Source organism: Siniperca chuatsi, linkage group LG2 (genome assembly GCF_020085105.1).
Source record: "Siniperca chuatsi isolate FFG_IHB_CAS linkage group LG2, ASM2008510v1, whole genome shotgun sequence".
NCBI lineage: Eukaryota > Metazoa > Chordata > Actinopteri > Centrarchiformes > Sinipercidae > Siniperca > Siniperca chuatsi.
The window spans coordinates 5,898,465-5,917,285 of NC_058043.1; the positions used below are offsets into that span (position 1 = coordinate 5,898,465).

Genomic DNA, 18,821 nt, shown 5'->3' on the forward strand with positions numbered 1-18,821 from the left:
TCCAAGGTGTATGGAGAAGGGGAAAAAGTCTGATGAGGTCAAAACACCAGCAGCACTTGTAGTATATAGAACAACTTTAAAGGCCACAACCCAAAACGTGACAATAAAGTTGCTCTGTATACTACAAGTATTGCTGGAGTTTTGACCTATTCTTTATATGTTCACAAGGTGTAATGGTACATGTGTTTGCCCAGAACCATCCGGTACAGGACGTTCGGTTCAGTACAAGTCTTTCTTCGGTTCAGTGCAACCTGTAATCAAACAATTACTATCAAATTTGCCTAATACACTTAGATTTACATATTATGTTGTGCACAATATAAATTCAAAAGTGCAAGCGGGTCAGGTGTTGTCGGTTTAGCAAAACCAACCAGAGGTGGTAGAGCCCGCAATGTCCTAAAGATCCAGCATTTGGGAGTGTTATGATTTCCCAGAGTTAAAGTGACAATCGACAAAGAGCATTACTGGCATATTGACAGCTTGTTTTATTCTATTATTTTACCATATGCAGATGTTTGAGTGCCTTGCTTTCTATAGCAAGAATAATGGCCAATGAGCCACAATTTAATGTTGACACTGTTAAAAATATATGATAAAGATCTTTTCCTCCGCACTTCTTTTGTATTCCCTGTATGGAAAACATTCCAAACCATGACCCCAAAACCAAGGTACATACCAAACAGAGAATTGTGTGTACTATTAAATCCCTACTGTTCACAGGAATATCATCAGAGCACTGTGGCTCTGACTCTTGACTTCCTTCATGTAATGTTGGTTATCTAAGAAATTAAGTTTATTCTACTTGAGCAGTCACTGAAGGTCATCCTGGACAAGTGTCTAGCTACAAATCAAGAACATACACTACAAAATGTCTGCTGCTTGTATTTCAGTGTGTGCAGCTCTTGGAGAGCCCTTCTTGTTCCTTCGCAACTTCTCGCCTAAACCTTAAATTCTGAGAGGATTTGTTGTGACTGCCAGGAATGTCACAGTCAGTCGTAGACAAAATATTCCAGCAGTGGTTTTTGCAGAAAACACCACAGACAGACAGAGTATCAGGGTCCACTGCAGCTTGATACGGAGAGCTCTAGAGCAGTGGTTGCTAAATTAGGGTCCTGGGGCCCACAAAGGTCACTGATGGTGTCCAGAGGGTTCCCTGGGACAGCTGCCAACAAAACAGCCGTCTACTTTAAGAAGAAGAAAACATTTTTACAAAAAGGTAGTGACTGAACAATATAACCATTTGGGTCTTTGCTTTCGTATTTGATTTGATTTATTTGCATGTTTAGGTTGGAATTCTCTTGGTCACAATTCTCTAATAACTAAACTTAAGGGATCCTTCTGAGAGACATTTGTTTATGGTATGTATTCGTGTAAAATAAAAGGACAATATTTTGTTTCAGATTTTTTAAATATCAAACTCTCAGTCAGGTCTCGGTCATCGGTCATGTTGTACCTAAAATGACGGTTAGTTATCTGTAGTGCTGAAAAGGTCAGTCAATTAATCCATTAGATGACTTACAGAAGATTAACTGACGACAAGTTTGATAAATTGAAGAATCATTTAAGTCATTTATGAAGTTAAAACACAAAAGATTTATCAAACAAATAAATTCCCAGGTTCTCAAAAGTAAACATTGGTTGCTTTGTTGGGCTTGGGAACTTTCCATAAGCACTTGTCTTTATTTCAGACATTTCATGAACTCAACCAGCTTTGGTAGCTGCCTAAAACTCTGTTAAGATGAGTGGAAACAGTCTACATGCTCCACTAGCACTGACACAGTAAACTCTATTCACAGAGCCTGAGCTCTCCATGTATATACAGAGCTGTTATCCGATCTGCTTAGTCAACTAGACAGCATGACCAGGTATACAGTTACTTATAGTCTGTGTTTGTAGTCACCTGCCATCAGCGTCTAATCCTACCATGATAATCCTGACATGCTCTACTGACCGACACAAAGAAAAGAGCCAGACCGCTGAGGAGGGCCTGGCGTGAAAGTGAGAATAGTGCTCTGTTGACCTTTCTAGAGTCCTGAATGACTCTAGAAGGAACTTATTTAGTTACTCAGTCAACTAGTCACTCAGCCACTGAGCTGGTAATACATTCATTTAATCAGTCAGTCAGCCAGAAAACACTGCCGTGGTTGAAGGTGCAAATATCAGTGGAGTAGGGCTGCAACTAACAATCATTTTTATTGTCAATTTATCTGCAGAGCATTTTCTCAATTAATCAATTAATTGTTTGGTCTAAGAAAATAGTGAAAAATGTCCATCACAATTTCTAATAAGGTGAAGTCTTCAAAGTGCTTGTTTTGTCCGACCAAAACGCAAAGATATTCTATTCCCAATGAGTAAAAAAGTAGCTATCACAGGTGTGTTTTCAAGTCCTGTTTCCAGAATAACACACATTGCTGTAGCTAAAATGTTCAACTTGATGCTCAGAGTTGCGTGACAGGGTGAACCACATGCAAAGTGAGAACTGATAATATTGGAGATATTATAACATGAACCGGCTCCATAGAAGCTGCTGAAAATTACTGAAAAGGGGAGAAGATTCAAGCGAAAAAGCCAGTTAAATTAATTTTAACATTTACCAGAAGCTGTGTTTCCTGCTCTGTTTGTTGCCTATAGTGTCCAACTGAGAAAGATCATGACCCTGGATACAGCCTCAGAAACACGACCCGCATTGCTTCTGTATGTCGGTATACATGTAAACGCATGTTTGTCTTTTACAACAGCCAGCTGACCGCTAACTGACAAAAGACTGATCCGTCTCTCATTTTGTGATGCTTTCTCTGCATGTGCTTCAGTTTTAAAAAACACCTGTGTTCGTTATTTTTGGTGTGTGTACACTTCAGCTTTCGTTCTTAACTTCACATGTGCAGCCATGCATTCAGCTGGCTGCCAAAGTAACTGCTGCTTGTGTATGAGTGCTTGTTTGTTTGTTTGTTATCTTCCAGATAATCCGATAACAGTTTGGAGAGGTGTGGGTATTACTGAGAGGGAAGCGGGTTGAAAGAACAAATTCCAGTGAACTGGTTTTAGAGTTCAACCTCAGGAAACGTTGAGAGACTAAAGGGTGGTACATGCTTCTCTGTCTGTATGCTAGCAAATATGCATGGATGTCATTCAGAGACGATAGCATTTATACTTGTATGATTTGGGTTTAAACGTGTTTCAATCAGTTCCAGTCTCTCATTACGGACCTGCCTCTGGACAGAACATTGGATCAACCAATCAGTTTGTTGCTTATTTCACAGGCATGGCTGCACAAAGCAATGGTGAGATTTGGGAGGTGTGTGTGACAGCTCCTCTAAGAGCCTCAGCGGCCTTCAGTTACCTATGACACCCTTCTCTGCGTAAATCTACAGAAACGTTACAAGTAGCCTTTAGTCCTACCACTTTCACTGCATGGCAGTCAAACAGATGATAAGAATACCCTGGGACTACAAATGATGGTCTGTTTTAAATGTTCACTTCCTCATTAGAAACAAAACAAATCTCCTTTGCTGTGCCCTTGTGTAAACAATCTCTTTGAAAAGAAAAAGCTTGGGTGTCATTGGAGGTTAATTCTGAGTCGGTTTTAAATGCAGCTTACAGAATGAAACGTCTGTTCACGAGGAAACAGACTGATATCCAGAGTGTTGACTGAGAAGCTGACCGTGTAGACTGTATCCATCTACCATTTTGCCGTGCACTTCTAACTAACTGGTTGCAGGAGGGGAAATATCCTGGTTTGTGATGTATGGGAATCATAAATCACTGAGTGAAGGAGCGGCGAAGGCATTTACCAAAAGAATGTGATGGTGCAAATTCATCTCAAACCAGTTTGAGAGTGAAACCTGACAATTACACACTACAGAAGATTACGACTAAGCTATCGCTCTTGTTTTACCTTCCTTTTATTAGGAGAAAATAATGTTTAGGCTTTGTGTATGCACTTAATTCTATCCACATCTGTATCTCATTGACCTGTTGGATTTCATGTGCATTTTATTCAGGCTGGCGTTATTCTTTATTGTCAAGAACTCCCATGAAAAGACCAAAAAAACAATGTGTTTATCCATCTCTCAATACTTTGAGTTCACTTCACTGTCTGTGGCTCTCAACCCCGAGCCCACTGGTTCCTACTGAAGACATAAATTAAAAACAGCTCACAGATATATGGTTTCATTTCTACAAAAGGCTCAGTATATACTGACTATGTCGCCCAAAATACATATTAAAAAGAAACACCAGACATTTTGTCCACAATCCTGGCAATTATGTTTTAGACAAACAGTCGCCATGTCGAAGCAACAGAGAGCAAGAAAGGTTGAGACTGTTCAAACAGCAGGTTGATGGTTTGTTTAACGCTGTGTTTGAGCAACGCTGGTTGACTCAAAGAGAGAAAGACAAAAAGGAGAGAGAGAGAGAGAGAGAGGAAAGTAGACAGGTAGGCTGCGTCAACATCAGGTTAATGGTTTGTTCATTGAAGTCTTGTGTCCTTTATCTGTGAAACAATGAGGTTTTTATTAAAGTGAGACAAACGGACAGGAGAGAGCATGGACTTTTCATTCCTCTTATCGTTCTTACTTAACTCACAATCTTTTCTTTCTTTAATACCGACAGCAGGCAGATCACTCCCATTGTAACAACTGCGAAGGACTGCAGGTCTTCTTTAAGAATGGTGAGCAGAATGCTTCAGCTAGTATTTTAAGTATTTTCGGGGGCAGTTCATGCCTTTAGAGAGTTGACAGTAGAGAGATGAGGAGAGAGAGTGATGGGGAATGATGCAACAAAGGTCCCCAGACAGACTCAAACTGGGGACGCTGCTGTTCGTGGTCAGCGCCTTAAACACCTACGCCACCAGGATGCCCCCTACAGCTGGTATTTTTCTGCTTTTGATGACACTGGACGTTAAACGGGCTGCTTCGTCTCGAATTATTACACTGCAGAAAAACATCCTAAATCAATGTCTGTCAGAAGTTAACTTTTTGACTCACTGGCCAAGGGGAATGGTAGATGAAAAAAATCCCCCGGCCAAGCATATTTTTTACCGTCCAAAATAATAAATTGCCTTTTTGTGTCACATATACATTTGTTACAGTAATTTCAATGAGATAATAACGTATTATCTTGAATACAAACTTAAAGAGGCCACAGCAAAATTTGAAGCAAATTTATTTGAATATATTGATCAAAGGTTGATCAATTCAAACCATACTGCAACTCAAGAAGTGTTGATCTCAAAAATTCTACTGAAGTATTTTCTATTAAATGTACTTCAAACATAAAAGCAATGGTTCAAACACAGGACTTTAACACAGAAGACCGGGGTTCATTTCCCGTGTGAAACAAATCAAGTCAATGTTAATGTTTTAAGGAAGTAGTTATTTTAACCCAAACCACAATCTTTTCCTAAACCCGACCAAGTAGTTTCGGTGCCTAAACCAAATCAAACTGCGACCGTCACCTGAAATGTTTCTCAGCAAGCTTTATTTTGAAAGTCTAACCGGACGTTGGATATTTACAATTGCTAATTTGACCGTGGAATGATAACGTGTTGAAAACGTGGCACTGCCGCGGTGGACCGGCATGTGTATTAACTGGGGGCGCTTGAGGCGGTCAGTTTCGCGGCACTGTTTAGACGCGTGTAAAAACACATATGGTAATGTGTGTGTGTTTGTGTCAAATGACACCAAAACGTGGTGGAGACTCTCAGCATAGTTTGTTATTACCTTCGGTACAAACATTTACCCACCAGTGTGGCATTCCGAGATTTACTCGCCAAACGAAAAATTTACCCGCATTTGGCGCTTGGCGGGTATTAATTTCAGACCCTGTCATGAATAAGTTGCTGTTTCAATACACAAATGAAAAAAAAGTCTGCTATAAGTCGCTGTAAGACGCTGCTATAAGTCCCAAATGTTCCAGCCCCAGAGACGCAGGGGAGGAAACACTTCCAACGCACAGTCCAAAGCAGTCTGTTTCTGAAATCAGCACAGTCATTGAACTGTTTCCGTTGCAGTTGTGATATCACGGTCCACATCTGGAACACTGACAGATGAGTAAAAAATCTGTGTGTTCATCAATTTGGGACTGTGCACCTGCAACGCCATCCTGGAGGCCTCAAGTTTCTGCGGCTGGTTGCTGGTTTATGAAGTTGAATTCAAGTCACTCTCTTGCTACTTCCCACATGGTTCTCTGGGAGGCATCTGACTGAAATTGATGCCAGTGAATATTTTCTGAATATGGAGATTCTAGTAGTTTTGTCCAAATCGTACTCAAACTGTTTTTAACCAGAAGTACAGTAATTAACAGTAACACTGCCGCTAAAATGCAGCAAAATCTTCAAATCTGTCAAATCCAGTTTCTGTTTAAACAAACTGAAAAGTTATTTCCGCAATTTAATAAAACTACCCAACATGAATTCCTTTAAGACTGATAAAAACATCTTTAAAAACACTTAAAACGTAAAAAAAATATATTACATTTCCATTCCAAACATTTAACTTCATATAAGCCTAAGAAAATACTCCAAACTTCCACTGATGAAGGTTTGCCTTTAAAAGTGCAACCCTCTTTTTTAAAATTCTCAAACATCCGTTCATAAAACCTCCAACTGAAAAAACCCTCATAGTCCTCAAAAGGTGGTGCCTACTGTACGTAGATAGTTCCATCAGTGGGTAGTGATATCGGTGTGTGTGTGTTATAAATCCACACCCTTTAGTGAACTGCAGTCATCCATACTGCCTCATCACCTCCATCTCCGTCTACCTGTTGACTCGTGCTCATCTATCCCTCCACCTTTCTTCCAAACTTTCCATACACAGTTCAAGTCTCTGGCTGCATCCCAGTCAATGAGCTGGATCCTCCAAAGTCTGCACTTCTAGACTGAACACGTCAGAATGATCTGTCTGATCTAAATGCAGCCTTCTGCAACTGGTGTGTTCTTTGCAGCCGCCAGTATCCCATAATCCACAGAGAGGCAAAGTCCTGTTATCCTTACTATAGATATAGCTTTACTATTCATATTCCAAGATATTCTAAAATAAATGATTATCTTAAACAATTTATTTGTGGTTTGCATTTAAAAGATTACAACTCCCAGTTTTTCCAGCTCGACAGTGTGCATATTATGCGCCATCCTAACTATTATCCATCATAACAACCCGTGCCCTCTTCTAATATCATCTTTGTAGCTGTAATCTCTGCTCTCTGAACAAAACATCTATGCCATTCAGCCCTCAGTGTCCACTCTCATAGCTCGCGACTCGACTGGTCTCAGTTTGTCGACCTGGACCTTCAACCTGCGACGGTCTTGGGCTTGTGGTAAATGGTGCTTGTTAAATGCTGCTAAAAACAGAAATATTGAACAAACAACATTACATCATTTATTTAATTTACCACCAGCTGACATGACCTGCTGCCAGTGACGTTTGTCATTTTAACCAGCGAAAGCGACAGTCAGCGTCGGCTAGAAATCTGAATTCTGCCACCTGAATGTTTTATACACGGAGCTCTGCTAATAAGATAGATAACAGATTCGTTAGCGTCTGAGTTTAGCAAATCTAAATGTGTTAAAGTGAAACATAACAGCCCATACTGTAAAGTTGGGTAACATAAAACTTACCCGTTTGGTACTTTGTTGTATTTCGTTAAGTTGAAAAGTTGATGAGGAGCCCCTGAATGCACCATAGGTTTGGTTTCTGTGAGCAGCAGGTCCTCAGTGAGTAAAGCACTTCTCCTTCTTCCTTCCCCCCTCGTTCTTTCCTTTTGTCCTTGCTTCATCCTCCTTCTTCTCCTCCCCCATCATTTTTTTTTCTTTCTTCCCCCCTTTGTCCTCTCTCATGTTCTTCCTTCTGTCCTGTATTTCCACACACCTCATCCCTCCTTCCTCTCATCCCTAGCAGACGAGTGTCTTTAACACGCAGAAATGACATAACTGGACATGTGTGTGTGGCAATGTGTGTATTTCTATAATATGTGTTTGTTGGTCAGTTTTGAGGCAAAGTCTGTGGATTCATTGCGTGCGTACCTGCCTGTGTGTGTGTGTGTGTGTGTGTGTGTGTGTGTGTGTGTGTGTGTGTGTGTGTCAACGCCTACATTCACCTGAGGCTGCCTATCTTCCTGGCAGCAGTAAGACTTCTCTGAAATCAACCGCTCACACACACACACACGCCCCTAACTATCAGGAACTATAAAATATCATATCAGTGCTGTGACTAAGCCTTGATGACATCACACTATGGCCTGTAGTTGTAGGGTGTGTTTTTGTATATGTGTTTAATGTAATTGTGCACAGTTTCAGGTCAAAACTCATGTGTGGGGAAAAGCCTGTATTTTACTCTCACACACACACACACACACACACACACAGTTAATTATATATAGAAAGGACTGATTATAAAACACAGTAATGCAGTCATAATCATTGTTTACTATAGTGTGTGTGTGTGTGTCCATGTAGAAATTGAACACGGCTGTAGCTCACTGTTGAAAGCTATTTGCTATTCTACACACACACACACACACACACACACACACACACGACGGATAAGACGTACACACACAAATGCATAAAGACATAACCACACAGACACACATTTTCACTTAATACACTCGGACAGAAGGAGGGCAGGTCAACTGTTCTTTTGAGTGGCATTTTCCTTTTAAGTCAAGTTAACGAGGAGAATAAATGTAATACTCAAACACTAATCAAATCCTCGTGAACAGAGAATTACATCAGGGGGCTACGACTACAAATGGAGATGAAGGGGAATTGGGAGAAAAATAGGAAGAAGAAGAGAGGAGCGGGTGGAGAAGAAGAGAAGGACAAAAATGAAAGAAGAAAACATGGACAACAGACGTACTGAGCATGTCAGGGTGGAGGGACAGATGAGAGCAGAGATGCAGGAGTGTGGAAGGTCGATGGCTCATAATGTCACTCCTGATATAGCTGAGACAGAAATCAATAAGCTGTCTGTCTCTCCTGTAGAACTTGACGGTCCCATGAAGCTGCTTCAGGATGGGGATTGTCTTCTGAGCTGAAACGTGTTTCTTATATCAAACAGGAAGTTGAGACAGGATGTAATAAGGCTGGGCGATAAAAAAAATGTATTCTCTCTTTTTTTTCTTCCCTAATGCAGACTAAAGATTAAATTTGATTGGCCACTTGTGAGGCTGTCATTATTGTGCATATTCAAAAATTTAAAAAAAGGGTCATCCTATAGGAGGCATGGACTTTCAGTACCATTTGCTTCAGTTAAGTAGAGCGCAGACGTCCAATTTAAGCTTCAGGACAGACAGATCAGAAACTGAAAGACTGTGCACTAATTCATCTGCACCCACAGTTTGTGTGTCTTAACAAAATAATTTTATGCACGTAATAATAACTCGATCTTTACAATATCGACAACAAATCGCCCCTAGGATATAATCTAACAGATGCCGCAGGGTACAACAAGCCCACACTCACGGCTCTGGGAGTGTGTCCACACTTAGCCAAAATTTTCTCAGACAAATACTGAGCTTCTCAAAAACTCTCCAAAGCAGATGAATCTGAAAACGTCACAGCATCACAAAGTATTTGGTTTAACAATGATGCTCTGACAGGGGCTGTGTGGCAAGTTCATTTTACTTTCTGTCACCTCTAACACTCTCCGCCATTATAGCCGATCACAAGATACAGCTGTTGTCCACTTCATGATCATAAAATAGCGATTTAAATGGCATCTCTCAGTACAGTAGGGCAGGAACTGCTGTTCATTTATGAGATGCCATCAAATCACTGTTTTAGTGACACTGTTTTGAAAACATGAAAATCTGTAAATGAGAACAACTAAATCTTGAGTTTTTCTGTATTAAAACACAGTGTAGGTGATTACAAAGAACGATTCTGTCATTCAATGACCACTAGAGGAAGACGGAAAAGATTAAATTGAACCATTTTCCCATTGTTCAGGCGTTTTGGTGTGGACAGAGATCTTAGAAAACAACTTGAAAACACTAGTGTGGACGCACATCGCTTTTACGCACAAACATTGTTTTGTTAGTTGGTTTAGTGTGGATGTGTATCAGTAAATTGTAAATTGTTTTGCATTAATAATAATAATAATAATAATTTTAAATCAAGACTATTTCAGGCTGTGTGCAATTTTCGCCAGATCAAAATGAAACCTATACAGCTCCGGTTAGTATTTCTACACCCGTTGTGGAGGCTAATCACGCATCTGATGCACAATTTGGGTACAAAACCAAATTCTTATTGTTGTGAATTTACTGATATCTTACTTTGCTGAATGTTAACATGCTTTTCTACAAAAATGGTTTTTCAGTTAACAGCATGAGCCAAACTTAATGTCATCATTAATACAAAGCCCCTTGAAAGAACGGTGCCAAAATATAATGAAGTATGATCTTAACAAAATTATGATATAAATCAGGAGACATCTGAATAAGTAAATGACTAATAACTAATAATAACTAATGTGACCAAGAATTTGGCACCAACTTTCAGACCGCGATACTTGGTTTTCAACACGGTTCAGTCTGTGCAGTAGGCAATTTGTTACCTTTTAACAGGGGGGATGGCCCATTGGGAGGTAAATTGTTGAGAATTATTACATTTTGTTGGAGCGTTTCTATTTTAACCGGCGCAGCTTTTCTAGCCTTTACGGCACTGGTTTAACTGCCCGCGAGTCGACTCAGTGAGTGAGGTAAGTTACACACGGGGAGAGTAGGGACGAGACGAGTCGGAGAAATTATTTCACACAGCGTGCTCCAAAAAGAGAAAAGCAGACAGCGGAAACAGAGCTTTGAATCAACGGACACACTCGTACATGTTCAATCTTCCCACAGGCGGTTCAAAGCCACCATGTCTCATATGTTTCGAAACTGTGGCGATTATTAAAAAGCAGCAATGTGAAGCGTCACTACAAGTCAAAGCACAGAGCATCTTTTGAGCAGGTTAAAAAAGGGGATGGATTTTGGTCATTTAGCTACCAAGGGGGAAGGCATCCCACCTCGCCCCCCCTCAAATCGCCTACTGAGTCTGTACTCAAAGTATTTAGGTTGGTTATCGTGTGGAAATTCATGTCACAACTAAAATCATCCGCTTTACTTTAAATGGCTGCTTTGTTAATTCACAAAATGACCTATAATCTGCAACAAGCCTCTGTGCCTTCACGTCTACGGACTGATTCAGAGTGTGAGGCGTGTTATGATGCCCTGAGGAGAGATTTATCTGAACAGCAACTCTCTACTTAATTAGACATGACTTCTGTGTGTGTGGCAGATGGCAGGAGTGCCATCTTGGTAAAATATCAGGATATGATACCACAAGCTCTGAATCACACACACACACACACACCATGACCATCCCTCTTCCCTGTTATCTGACAGCAGAAGTGACTCATGTGTACTGCTCACTGTTCTCACCACAGGATGTCTGCAAGTTCCATCACGTTACATCCAAAATGCTTTAACTTCAGAATGAAATGAGAACTGCCGGATTCTCCTCAAAATCGTCATCTAACGGAGATCAAACTCGTGGCCTCTCGGGTGACGCACGGTCCCTCACAACAGCAGGGTGACCTTCCTGTTTGTTTGAATTAGGACGGAGATAAAACTCCAAAAAAAAAAAAAAAGGTTTCAGTCTAAAAACAAGACACCTAATCTTAAAGAATTGGCAGCAGCGCACACGGCAGGGCTACAATGCTTTCTGTGAGTCATCTGAAGATCCACTGTTACACAATATTCCTGTATTTCTAAAGGCTGAACCATCATCTGTAGTTTGATAAGTCACAATAATTTCCACATAACATAAGACACGGGACATCATGCAAGAACCGCTCTGACAAACTGATTTGTTCTTAAACTGCACGCACAAGGGATCGACGAGAACTTGTGGCATTGACCAATTTTCGCATATTATGAATTTTCTTTTAGATATGAATGAAATTTAGGAGTGGTCCAGACCTGTCGTAGGCGTCCCGTACTACAAACAGTCTGCCTCTCTGCACTGGGAAAAAAACTTTAGAATCACAATGCCTTACTGTGAATTCATTGAGTTTAAGTAGGATGCCAAAATTAACTAAAATAAAATGTTAGACCAACTTAATGCAAAATTAATATTCTATTCACCAGATCGTCAATGTACTGAGAGGTTTTATTTAGATTTTACTGCCATTCATCTCAGCAACATTTACAGTTCAGTAATTGTTAGAAACATTTTCTCACTCTGACAGCTGCTTCAGGGTCTTTATGCAGGATCACCCTCTGTTAGTTATAACATCTGACAGTCCAACATCACCTACTGTAGCTATAATAATCTCATCTAATATCTCAGTGACTGTCACATGACCGCCTCTCATCTTAGTCATGGGTCGCTTTGCTTTAGAAAGATGTTTTTAAGCGTCTAACTTCGTGTCAGACCATTCCCTCTTTATGTCCGACTGTAACAGTACTGCGCTGCTCTGACGACATTGTTTACAGCCATACTATTAATATTTTCTAATAGTTTTAGGTCCTCTAATAGGACTACTGACACTGCTTAACTTGTTATCCTTAACAGCAGGACTTGAAGCTTGGCAGTGGGAAAGTCTTCTTTTTACACTTGACATTTTTGTTTATGAAACTTTCCCACAAATGGAGCAGAGCAGGTCGCCCTATATGGCAATTTTAGTGGCGTCAATTATGCTAATGCTAAAATCGAATTAACGCACACCTCCTCGTGAACAGCTGGAATTCATCAGGCTTAACTGATTTTATGACGAGTTTGTCCAGTTAAGAGAGTTTAGTGAATCCGACTTGGCCCAATTGTTAAACAATAAAAGCCCATAAAATCAGGATTCCAAAAGAAATAAGAATTTCTCGTATCTTTTACTTTGACGAGGCCGCGCGCCGAATGCCTGCTGGCGACAGTTTGGAGACTTAAAAGGTGGAGTGTGCGATTCTGGAGAAATCCAATATCACGATATAGAGCGAACAACGACACAGCAAGTAACGTAACTAACGTTAGCTAGGTTGTGGTTTTGTGAATCGGACACCATGTGGGAAAAAAAGAGGACTACCACGGCTCTAGTTTCACATACGTTGCACGAGTATTGACACGTCTGTTTTTGTTATTTCGACAGTAACACATGATATGCAGTTTTCCAGACAGCAAGTCAGTCAGCACTCAGCATTACAACCTGTCCAACCTGTTACTCAATTAGTTGTTTGGTATGTAAAACATCAGAAAATAGTGACAAATGAACTAAATAATTTCACAGAGCCCAAAGCGACGTCTTAGAATTGCTTTGTTTGTTCGACCAACAGTCCAAAATCCAAAGATATTCAGTTTGCTATAATGTAAGACTGGGAAAGGCGGCAAGTTCATCGAAATGCTCGGCATTATTGCTTTAAAAATGTACTTAAACGATGAATCAATTATCAAAATATGTCAATTAATTTTCTGTCAATCAACTAATGGATTAACCACCTAATTGTTGTAGCTCTAATATCAACACATAAACATTTCTGATACGGATCCTTTAAACTTGGATACTGAAGAATTGTGACAAACATAAAAAAGTACTGCGAGGGACATTTTAGCTGAAAAACACACTTGTCAAAAACACTAACAATAAAAGCAAATACAACATTAATTCTAAACAGTAAACTTTTAATTAAAAATGACTACAAAGTACAATAAATAAAAATGCAGCCTACTGAACTATAACAAACATTAAATGAATAAGTGTGTGGTGTGAGTAGATATTTATGAGCTGAGTTTTTGACATCTTTATGTATTGTGTTTATATATATGTTATTTTTTTAACTTCTGCACTATTTTATGTCTTAGATTCTCTTTTTCTTGCGTGATTTTCTTTTTATACATATTGTTTGAGCATTGTTGGAGGGAATTAAGAATGCCATTGCCAACGATTGCTTCACTGTAATTGTTGTCCATGTGACAATAAAGAACTTGAATCCTGAATCTACCTGTATTGCACGGGGGCACTTAACTGTACTTGAATTTCTTGTTACTTACTGACCGCTGTATGCGCGGACATAGTTGTGAAATGCTCAAACTGGCCAGTGAAATTGGTCGGGCTCAACTCACTACAAAACACCAGAGCCTTTCCGGGCTATTTTTGGGCAAAAAGATGCATTCAGGGCCAACTGGAAACTAGAGGCTGCTAACGATGAACATCTGAGAGCAGTGAAATACAGACAGACAGACAGGCAGCAAAGGGCAGCCTGCTTAACAAACATCAAAGAGCACACAGCTGGTAAAATCCACCCCCATCCAGCTCTGTTACCCTCTCAGATGGCCCACTTCCAGTTTTAACCTCTGCTCATTCATTACCCACTCAGCATCACCAGCACCCATCCAGTCTCCAGTCAATAATAACCTATATTTCAAGGTTTAAAAGTAGCTCAAGCTTACTCATTCATTTCTGGGACTAAATTTCACCTAGTTTTAGCATTATTATAGCATTTTAGCATTATTTTAAGCTTTCCAGCACTTAATGACAACCAGACTGAGAGGTTATGACAACCATAATAAGAAGGAAGAACTGAAACATGAATATTATATTTGAGGAAGTGCAAATGTTAAGTGAAGTAATGCAGGAGATTCGCCGTTAGGAATGAATGGAGCAGCCAGCTCAGGCCTCCACTTCTAAACACAAACCTATTCGCTTTCACCAACTCTTGTTTTATTTTTAAAATTTTAAAACTGCTGGGTGCTGCCTGCATGTCGCTCAGTATGTAACGTTGAAAAGTGCCTGACTTTAACAATTACATTAGGAAAAGTAACAACACGGAGGAAACAAGCCAGATGTGAGGAGAATAAAAGAGAAAAATCACTTGGAAAATGCATTGCAGACAAATACATTTCTAAATATAAACTGCAAAAGCAATAAAAGAAAATTATATAGATAGATAGATGATTTGGAGGAAATCTAAAAGTTCATTTAATTAGATTTTTTTTTTTTTTTTTACCTTCATGTCGTTCATGACGAGCTGGAAGAGCCCTCCCAAGGCGCTGCATTCCTTCTCTATACCCGCATCCATTTTTCCACAGCCTCGGAAAAATCCTCAACTTCCCAACACGCAAACTTTTTACCTCCCAAAAGAAAAAGCTTCCAGCCAAGTTTAGAAATACTCCAACAGAAGAATCAATAGAGGCTTCTCTTCTTCTATTTTTTTTTTTTTTATTTAATAGGGAGGAGAGTTACAACACCTTGAGGGCAAAGTCCACCTTTTAAAAAAAAAAAAAAAAAAAAAAAAAACAGCAATGGAAAGGAGCAAAAAAAAAAAAAAAAAAAAAGAAACACTCACACAGGAGTGAAATCCAGGTCGAGAGAAACCGAGAGACTCACACTAACGTCAGGCTTTTAGTCAGCCGATGCTACCGGCCGGCCAACTTGATAAACGTCCGAAAAAACACCACATCATGACTGGACCGTAGAGCAGGCTGTCTGGAAAATGTCTGACAGTTGTTTTAAGTTTAGCTCCGGCTGGTTGAAGTCCCGGGTAAAGGGGGAAACACAGCTAACCGCAGCTAGCTAACGCGGCTAGCTGGGTTAGCGTCAACTCCGCTAGCAACCTGTGACTGTGACTGTGTGTGTGTGTGTGTGTGTGTGTGTGTGTGTGTGTGTGTGTGTGTGTGTGTTTGGCTTTGCAAACGAAAATACACACAGCCCGTGATCAATCAGTTCGCCTAAATGAATCGGTAACGGATCTTATCTGATGTCCAGCTCGGATTTAAACCCCCACGGTCGCTGTTTCCTGAAGTGTATCCGAGGGATTTCACGTTGTTTTCTTGCGAGTTTTGACGAGAGAGACAGCCGTTTTTCCTCCAGTTACTCCAATGGGAGTCCTAACCTAAAGTGAATGAGTGTGTCCCCGAACACCGCGTCAAGTTAGCCAAAGCGACAAATCCCACATCCGGCCAAGAGTTTCACAATTAAATTCTTTACTCAATCAATTTAAAATGTGTGTCGCTCCTTTCACGCAGGTTAGTGCAACTGAACAGTGGTGTAATGTAACTAAGTACATTTACTCAATTTACTATTTTCTGCTACTTTAGACTTCCACTCCACTACAAATCAGAGGCAAATATTGTACTTTTTAACTCCACTACATTTATTTGATACCTTTGGCCACTAGTTACTTTACAGATTCAGATGAATTAAAACAAAATGTAATCAACAAATGAATAATGATGTATTATCATGGATAAAGATAAGACTCTATTGATCTCTTGATGAAATTCACAAGCTAACTTGCAGTACAGTATAGTATATATATATATATATATATATATATATATATATATATATATATATATATATATATATATATATATATATATAAAATACCCCTTTACCAGCTGCAACATTAAAGTGATGTACTTAATAATCATAATACAATAATATATAATACATTATTCTAAAATGGGCCATTCTGCATAATGAGTACTTTTACTTTTTGTACTTTAAGTATATTTTTATGCTAATACTTGTGTACATGCATGACTTTTACTTGTAACTTTTACTTAGGCTAAAGATCTGAGTACTTCTCCAACTACCGCAATTTAAAGTGCTCTACAGGTGACTGACAATCTAATGATCAGACAAATATGAACATTAAGAAAAATAACTTGTATTTTGAAAAAGAGAACACATATATATAAAAAAACAACTATAAAAAAGAATACAATGGATAAAGACAATAAAAACAGATGAAAGACAATAACAACATGTTGATTTCTTGAAATAGCCTTGTTGCCAGAGCTTTGATGAGATTCATTTCATCTTCACTGTAGGGGGATGCTGTTAAAATGTTAAAGGGAAAGGTTGTTAAAACAACAAACAGTAATAAGTGTGGATCATACCCGTATGATGTGCATATGGAGAGGAAAAGTAGAATCTCCAGTGCATGAACACATTCGCTTTGACACTAGGTTTAACGACTTATCCACGACTTTCAGTGTATCATTTATTTGGCGAAACTTCGAGACCCGAAATCAGTTTGTTGTGGGGCGAATGAGTCATCTTATAGCCTCAGAGTCCGATTGAAATACATTTTAAAGCTGCAGATCTCTCTCTCACACACACACACACTCGCATGCTTTTCTCATATTTAAAAAAAAAATCTAATCAATCATTTTTCATGCTAAATTCATAAACATTTGAGGAAAACAAGGCCTCTGAAGACAATGTACCAAACTGCACTACTAATCTGTTTAACTAATGACTTTACTGCACATCTGTCGTGTCAGTCTACATTCACTGACACCTACAGGCCAAATAATGCGATGTTCTGAAGAAAAACTATAATACTTATAGAAATGGGTGTTTATTTATTTATCTATATTCACATTCAAATATCTACAGTATTAACAACAGAAATAACCAAACAAATGTGAAGTTTCTAAGTTGATATTTCAATACTACTCATCTGAGGCTTTTATTTTGAAGGCCTTTACTTTTCCGGTAGTCGCTCAGTTCGCTTCACTTGACGCTGCTGCGTGTCTGTGGACGGTGGAGGTTTGTTGTGTGTCGAAGACGCGGCGGTCCGGCGGGGCGGAGCTACAACGTGCAAAGTAAAGCATTTTATCCAAACAGAAGAACATACTGGGACTTTACTGGGACTTTACTGGGAGGTGACAACAGTGAAGTATGAGAGTAGCCGATTTACAGAAGAGAAAATACACTGAAATAATCAGAAGATAAACAAACTTAATCACTAACTGCCATTTTTAGCTATTAAAACAAAAACATTTAACAAACAATAAAAATACATGACATTTTAAAATGGTAGCATATGGATGTACAAACTAACAGCAGAGATAGATATGTATAATTTGGAATATAAAAATACATGGAAATATATATATTTATATTAACATTTCTTTAAAAAAGAGGGAGGAGTTCAGTTACTTTAAACAGTGGTTTCCAACATCCGGGCTGTGGCCCAGTACAGGCCCTCCAGACATTTGCTACAAGGCCACGAGAAAACAATAGGCTATAATTTGGGGGGTGTTGCATTTTCCTAATTTCTCCTGAGCAGTCTGTCATCACCCACTTTCACCAGGAGTTAAATCAACCAGTCAGCTTGTTCCGTGTTCAGGTGTGTACACGAGCGTGAGCATGTGCGACCTACAGTTTACCCACAACACCCTTCTCTGCATAGACCCACAGAGACCTTTAGCTTTGGAGAAACATAATTCCAGCCTGAAGGGTCAGTATGACAGCATCTGAAAGGGGCCACTCTTGGCAGACTGCTATGACCTGCAAGGTGAGGGTCACATGACTGTTGAGGGAAGCCGAGCTATCGCGAGCGAGCTAATCTGTTAGCATGTCTACTGCTGGTAGACCACTATGGCTGAGGGTTTGACAATGTTGAGTTTTCTTTTATTTTATGTTATAATGGGCACATTTCAGTGGGAATTTATTATTGAGAGTTATGTTTGTTCTCTAATAGTAGACAAGTAGAGAAGCTAATGGCTACCGAAAACTAGCCCGATGATGGCTGTTTCCTTAGCTTTAGCTTTGCAGGTACACCTCTAGAATTGAGTGGGTGAGTCTAAATTTTTGCAACTTTATGAAACAGACAATCCAAGAGGAAAGATTGTCCAAAAGGGGTTCCCCATTTGTACGATTCATCGCTTCTCCCCTCTCTCTATTTGTGTTCCTAACTTCATTTTTAAAGAAACTCTCTGATTTTGTTGTAGTGCCCATTAGCTATACAAAATCCCAAAAAATGTTCTCCCACATTATTTAGGGGCACAAAAACCCCCCAAAACTTTGGGGTTATGAGAAGTATCAAATCCCAAACTTTAA

General features: G+C 39.4%; 1 protein-coding gene across 4 annotated transcripts in view; it reads right to left on the bottom strand.

The window, feature by feature from the left end:
* Window positions 1–15,913, bottom strand: part of mtss1 (MTSS I-BAR domain containing 1) — a 63,417-nt gene extending 47,504 nt beyond the window's left edge. The window contains exon 1 of one of the 4 annotated variants that reach the window (XM_044210032.1): window positions 14,974–15,913. In XM_044210032.1, the coding sequence (XP_044065967.1) occupies window positions 14,974–15,045 (72 nt within the window). In that variant the 5' untranslated portion in view covers window positions 15,046–15,913. The remainder of the gene's footprint in view (window positions 1–14,973) is intronic. The other 3 variants (XM_044210040.1, XM_044210047.1, XM_044210054.1) reach the window with 3 other exon arrangements.
* Between the last annotated feature and the right edge of the window lie 2,908 nt (window positions 15,914–18,821).